Source organism: Sinocyclocheilus grahami, unplaced genomic scaffold (genome assembly GCF_001515645.1).
Source record: "Sinocyclocheilus grahami isolate Dianchi unplaced genomic scaffold, SAMN03320097.WGS_v1.1 scaffold1810.1, whole genome shotgun sequence".
NCBI classification, from domain to species: Eukaryota; Metazoa; Chordata; class Actinopteri; order Cypriniformes; family Cyprinidae; genus Sinocyclocheilus; species Sinocyclocheilus grahami.
This window is the reverse complement of record NW_015506989.1, coordinates 4,835-11,759: the sequence shown is the minus strand read 5'-3', so window position 1 is coordinate 11,759 and position 6,925 is coordinate 4,835. Positions and strand designations below refer to the sequence as shown.

The 6,925-nt window shown below is 38.6% G+C and overlaps 1 protein-coding gene across 1 annotated transcript in view; it reads right to left on the bottom strand.

The window, feature by feature from the left end:
- The window catches only part of LOC107572753 (gastrula zinc finger protein XlCGF8.2DB-like), a gene marked incomplete at its 5' end in the record, with an annotated part of 26,403 nt that extends 19,825 nt beyond the window's left edge, over positions 1–6,578 (bottom strand). Inside the window, 2 exons of the mRNA XM_016259188.1 lie at positions 1,040–1,528; positions 6,560–6,578. Coding sequence (XP_016114674.1) covers positions 1,040–1,528; positions 6,560–6,578 — 508 coding nt within the window. The remainder of the gene's footprint in view (positions 1–1,039; positions 1,529–6,559) is intronic.
- Positions 6,579–6,925: the final 347 nt, after the last annotated feature.

Below are 6,925 nucleotides of genomic sequence, written 5' to 3'. Positions count from 1 at the left end.
GTTATTGCTGAAAAATGGGGTCACACCAGATACTGAAAGCAAAGAAGCAACAGAACTCATGACGTTCCCGGAAATCCCTAATATGGACAAAGGCATCGCTATCGCTGTAACCGAGTAAACAGAAGATATAAACGTTTTAAATTCTAAAACAAAGACAATAAACACTCGACTGCGACAATGTATAGTTTATCTGTGTTATTTAAGCCATCGCTTGTATTTTCATAATTTTGTATATTTATAATGCACTGCTAATCGACTTTTTTACAGTATAGAACATATTTTCTGCCTCATTTTGTGACAAGAAGCCATAGCAGATCACAAAAGGAAGCATTTGACTGGTGTTGGAGTAAACAGGTTATAATGTTCTCTTTTGTTGGACAACAGGTTTAGAAACGTCATTACAAGGGAAGTTTAGCTTTAGGCATTTTAATTTAAGCGTGTTTAGCTTAGCTAGCTAATGAGAGGCTACCTTCTGCTGTCAGAGCAAGTGTAATTACTGCATTCACGCGTTCCTCGGATGCTCTCATTTCCCGAGCTGTGCTTTTAAATCGGAATGTGAAAACAACACGGACACTCGCATTACAACAAAGATGTGTTGGATTTGTATTATCACGGCTTTCCGACTTGCGTTCACGTGCATTTTCTCAGTCGGGAAATAATTTTTCACAGTGATGATGCTTCTTACATCTGTTTCAGAGAACCAGTGGACAAATATTTCAATCGATCACTCATGAGGCACCAAAATTTGCATTCTAATTCGGTTCTAGTACATACCGGTTACATAGGTACCGGTGCCATATTGGTACCCAAACCTAGTGGTACGTTTTCTCTCCACTGTGAATCCTCTCATGCCGTTTCAAATGTCTTCTCGCACCCAAAGCACATGTACTCTGTCACAGCAGTATGAATGGTTTTGGTATTTTCAAACTTTGTAGTAATGAAAAACTCTTTCCACTCAAATGACATGAATGCGGCTTCTCCTTTGTATGAACTCTCAGGTGTTCCTTCAGTTCTGAAGCTCTCAACAGTTCTGAAGCACAGAAAAATGTTTTGCTGCACTGATCACATGTGTACGGTTTCTCTCCAGTGTGGATGCTCATGTGTTTCTTAAGGTGTGATGATTGTGTGAAACTCTTCCCGCACTGATCACAAGTGTACGGTTTCTCTCCAGTGTGGATGTTCATGTGATCTTTGAGGTTTGATGATTGTGAGAAGCTCTTCCCGCACTGATCACAAGAGAACGGTTTCTCTCCAGTATGAACTCTCATGTGAACATCAAGATGACGTTTGCGTGTGAAACTCTTTCCACACTGATCACAAGTGAACAGTTTCTCTCCAGTGTGAACTCTCATGTGAAGCTCAAGAATATGTTTGTATGTGAAACTCTTTCCACACTGAGTGCAGGTGAAAGATTTCTTGGCTCTTCTTCTCTTTAAATCTTTCTGTTTGGGGTTTTCTACACTTCTGACATGGTTTTTCTCCTCAGATTCACTCAATTCTTTTTTCTCCTCATTATCTTCAATCAACTCTGAAACAAAAGTAAAAACAGTACATTTTCATTAAACTCCTTAAAAAAAGTGAAAGGGCATAAAGATGAACCCTGATATAACAGCAGAAAGTAGACACATGCATTACAAAATTTTGGTCATTTTGATGCAATTTTATATCTTATACATCCCTGAATCTTTCCATGAATGAGATACACTGATCTTCAAATGATTACTTTTAAACTATTATAGGCACAAACCTCATGTTTCTATAGGGAGAACTATTAAATATGTTTGATCAACAACATGAAGGATCTGAGGATCCTCAAATACAAACTGTGTGTTGCATTAAGAGAGCGACCGTACATTTGTGTTATGTTTTTATTAATTTATAATAATTTATAATCATTAGTCATTTATTGTTTATTTTTTATCATTTACTACTTATATAAAAATTCAGCAGTGAACCCGTCTGGTTCTGGAGCCTTTCCTGTTGTCAAATTCTTGATCACTTCTAAAAATATCATCCTCCATTATGGGAGAATCCAAAAGCTCCCGCTGATTCTCACTGAGAGACGGAGTATTAAGTCCACCGAGGAAGTTTTTTATTTCTTTCTCAGAAGAGCTACTGCACGAAGTGTACAAATCCTTACATGGGGCATTAATGTCCATGACCTTGGTTACAAGGCCTCTCCCAGGGGTTTGAATAGCACATATTGAGGCAGAGGATTCCCTACGTTTAATGTATCTTGCCAACATGTTCCCCGTTTTATCTCCAGATTCAAAGGATTTTTGTCTAATTCTGAAGAGGTCAAATTCAAATTTTTGAGTAAGAATATTATTATAATGATACTTTAGCTGTACTTAAAGTCTAAGTTTATATTGGTTCATTCTCCGTTTTAAATTAATCGAATAAAAAACATGTAAGAACTACTACTCTATGTCTGATATTTCATGTTTGCATCATGGTGACAGGCTGAAAGCAGCTGTTGTTTTTAAAGAACATTTATAGTTAATAATAGTCTACTAGTGTTATACCTTCAGTCATTTTGAACTACTGTGACTTTTGACATTTTTTAAAAAGCATTTTCCTCGTATTATTTCTGAACACATAATATGTATAAGACACGTTTGTACAATATGTAGTTGTAGTTTATGCATCTTTTCTGCAAAGATATTTAACAAGTGATGTGTTTAACGTTTACATCATGTTGACAACTTCATGTGCGCTGCACTTGGAATAGAATTGTCTTTAACTAGAGGGTTAATAAAGAAAAAGTAACTTGAAACATGTTGTAGTTACATTTTTAAGTTGGCTAGTTAAAAATCGTAAAAAGTCGAGAATCGGTCAAACGTTCTAGAAAAATCGAGATTTAAATTTTTCGCAAAATCGCCCTAAGCTGAGGCGTACTGTATAATATAGGGCTGCAACTAACGGTTATTTTGATAATCGATTAGTTGGCCAATTATCCAAGTTTGGTCTTGGAGTAAATGTTTAAATGCAGGGAGATGTAACAAAGTGGAATTGAACCTCCATCTATATGATTTTTTTTTAAGTGTCCAATGGTATAAGATCCAGATATACTGGTGCATGGTCTGAAATCAATATGAACACAATCACCCCCCAAACAAAAAACATTAAGAACACAAAAAAAAATTAGGGATGCACGATATATTTTGGTTTCTCTGCATACAAAAAGTATTCTCGTAGCTTGGTAAAATTACGGTTGAGCCCCTGATGTCACATGGTTCGATAATCGATTAGTTGGTCGATTATTTTTTCCCGATTAATCGGATATCTTTTTTTATTTTACTGACAAAAAAACACACTATTCCACATTCTGCCCAATATCCTTCAAACAAACGTGCCAACTGAATGCTATGAAAACAAAGTCAGTGCTTAAGTATTTATTGGACCACCTGCCATAATAAAGAGAAAACACCTCTAACATATGCTTTTAGCGCTTCCCATGCCACCCCTGCTGATGGAGCTGAATTTACATTAGTAGATAAATACAAATCAGTTTGGTCTTGGAGTAAATGTTTAAATGCAGGGAGATGTAACCAAGTGGAATTGAACCTCCATCTATATGATTTTTTTTTAAGTGTCCAATGGTATAAGATCCAGATATACTGGTGCATGGTCTGAAATCAATATGAACACAATCACCCCCCCCAAACAAAAAACATTAAGAACACAAAAAAAAATTAGGGATGAACGATATATTTTGTTTTCTCTGCGTACAAAAAGTATTCTCGTAGCTTGGTAAAATTACGGTTGAGCCCCTGATGTCACATGGATTATTTTACCGATCTCCTTGCTATGTTTCTGCAGCTTGATCGTGGTAATAGCATTGCTGTCTATGAAGAGTCAGAGAGCTCTCAGAATGCATCAGAAATATCTTAATTTGTGTTCCGAAGATGAACGGAGGTCTTACGGGTTTGGAACGACATGAGGGTGAGTAATTAATGACAGAATTTTCAATTTTGGGTGAACTAACCCTTTAAGTATGAGACTTAAGGCGTGATTTCCCCTTACCTATGGGAATAATTTAAGGGTGTTGCATATAATCCCTTAAACACTGCCCTTAGCAAAGGGAAACCGTTCAGTGTTTCACGATAAGGCAGATAGCGGAGTAAGTTTTCACAAAAAAAACATTTAACATATGCATAAATATCTATGATGTAGACAGCATCACTGATTATAATGAGTTCTATAGTATTTTGTCGCGACGCGCCACTCGTGTCCAGTGTAGACACGGTGTAACATTGGTTTTGCTTTGTTTCACAGAACTAAACGTTGCCTGGGTTGCGTACGTATGTGTGGGGCAGAGCTATCAAAATAGGGCCGAGACCCTTTTGGGGGAGGGGTGTGTTTGTTTTGGTGATTCGAAATATCAACATTTTGGCTACCAGAAATCGCTTACCCCTTAAAAAGGGGCTTTAAAGCGCTAAACTCTCACGCAGCGTATGTTTCATTCATACTGGAAGCCAGAGGGCGCTCTTGCGCCTAAAGTCCAAAACGGATTAATTGAAGTAGCCTATCTTCTAAGCTGTATAAAAAGCAGAAACGTAAACACAAACTCAATAAACTCTGCTGAATGTGTTTTTCAAGTCATCTCCAGGTACAAAATACAGGAATAAGATATTATAGAATATACATTTGCTCTCGAGTGTGATGCACTCACGTTTGAGCTAATTGTGTGCTGTATAATTTGATCAATGTTTATATGTGAATAAATTAAAATCTGTTTAACATATAAAGCGGCCGATCATGTCTTGAAGACTTTTGTGTAACACTTAAGATGACATTTTCCAACCCTTATGTTATCCATAGGAAAATTACAGATAAGGGGCTTTATGCAACAATTAATAAGTTTTAAGCGATACTTAAGTGTTACTTAATGGTTTCTTTAGGTGAAACGTCATAAACCCTTAGATATTCTCTTGAAGGTGCAAATGGTGATTGTCTTCAGAAACATTTGTTGTTATGCTGGTTGAAAGTCTCTTCACATCCCGATAGCAATCATTAAGTTAAGTGGTCTAAATGTATTTATCTGTATTTATATATTCTGTGGAAGGCGTAGGATCAAGAAATGTTCGTCCAATCAAAACGCTTGGTCCGAGCGTTTTAATTGGCTTTCCTACCTGCCTGTCAACATATGTATCTGCATACCTCTGCGCACCCAGTTCGCGCAGACAGGATACGTTATCAGCGCGTTCACACACTCTGTGCAGACAGAGCGAGGATGGCAGGCAAACATCAACAACCCGATCTTTCTTCCTGGTATTGTAGTACTTTTAAAGATTTCTCACCGGTGAATGACACATGATGTAGCCCAGCGGTTAATCCAGTCCTCGCGCCAGCTCGTTAGAAGTGAGCTACGTGCATGAACTGTGTTCCGATCGATATGATCCCTACACAGTGTTCATTGCTCCCTACTCCCTGAGCGGGGGAAATCCGTTGAAGTTTACTTCACTTCAGAACATGGGCTGGAATTGAGAACCTGATGTAGCCTATTGTAGTAATGTTGTCTCTGGTCTGTGAGTGTATATGCGTTCATGGGGCGTGGCTTTGGACGGCGATTGCAGGGGAGGGTGGGACGTTCGCTTTCAGTGCTACCAGGCTAAAGTTAGCATTTTCTAAGATCTCCTATTGTACCTTTAAGTATCCCTTAAAACCTATTAAGTGTTGCATAAAGCCCCTTAAGTGTAATTTCCCCTTAAGATCGCCCTTAAGTTTCCTTTACACTTCAGGGCGTTGCATAAAATATGCCTTAAATGTCACTTAAGGGTTTCTTTAGGTGAAACATCATAAACCCTTAGAATTTGCAACACTTAATGGGTTTTAAGGGATACTAAAGAGAAATTCTAAGGGTTTATGACGTTTCATCTAAAGAAACCCTTAAGTAACATTTAAGGCATATTTTTTGCAAAGCCCTTAAGGGGCTTTACGCAGCCGGGCACAGTGTTTTATTTTGGGATCGTTAAATCGCTTAGGACCTTCTTTTAACTTCGATCATGAGCATTGCTGGGAAGAGCAGAGCGAACTGGATCTGATGATCGTGTAAGGCTTTCTTGCACTCCTTAAAGGCATTCCGTTGCTCCTGTGTAATCTTTGAGAAATCTGGATAAACCAGAACAGAATCACCATTCCACTGCAGCTGCCTCTTCTCTCTGGATCCCCGCAGGATGAGGGCCCTCGTCCTGGAGCACATTAATCTCGCATTAACAGCTCGGGGAGAAACAAGAAACTCTGATTGAAAAATTTATAATAAAATGTAACACTCGCGATGTCCTCGGCAGCTTGCGGGGATTTGTCAGCGTCAGTTGGAGGAGCTGCTGCACTGTCATCGCCGCCTCTCAGAGCCTTTTTTATGCTCGATTGGACTGTTTTCTGCCTACAAGCCATATTTCTGTAGCAAAAGCTCTTCTCTAATTCTTCGAGATCAAAAGTTGTTGAGTTAGCCACTTAAAATTATTGTTAAACTACGCTGCTATCCACCTTGACCTCGTCACGTGACCCATAACCGTCAGCATTATTAATGAATTAATGAAGAATAAACACCAACCTGTTAGTTCTTCAGTATCTTCAGTGTGTTTGATTCTGCAGGGCTCTGGATCGCTCATCTTCTCTCTGTCCTCTTTAATAAACTCAGTCTTTACAGATTTCAGCTCTTCCTGATGATTAGATGCTCGTCTTCACTTGTGAACTGATGGAGATATTCCAGCATTTATTGCTGAACTGTTGATTGTGTGATTGTTGTGGGAGGAGCTTCACTGATGATGCGATTGCTGTGGGAGGAGCTTTACTGATGATGATGATGTGATTGTTGTGGGAGGAGCTTCACTGATGATGTGCTCGCAGTGGGAGGAGCTTCACTGAACATGAATTTCTGTGTGGAAAAGCAGATTTACCAAAATCAACAATAAATCAA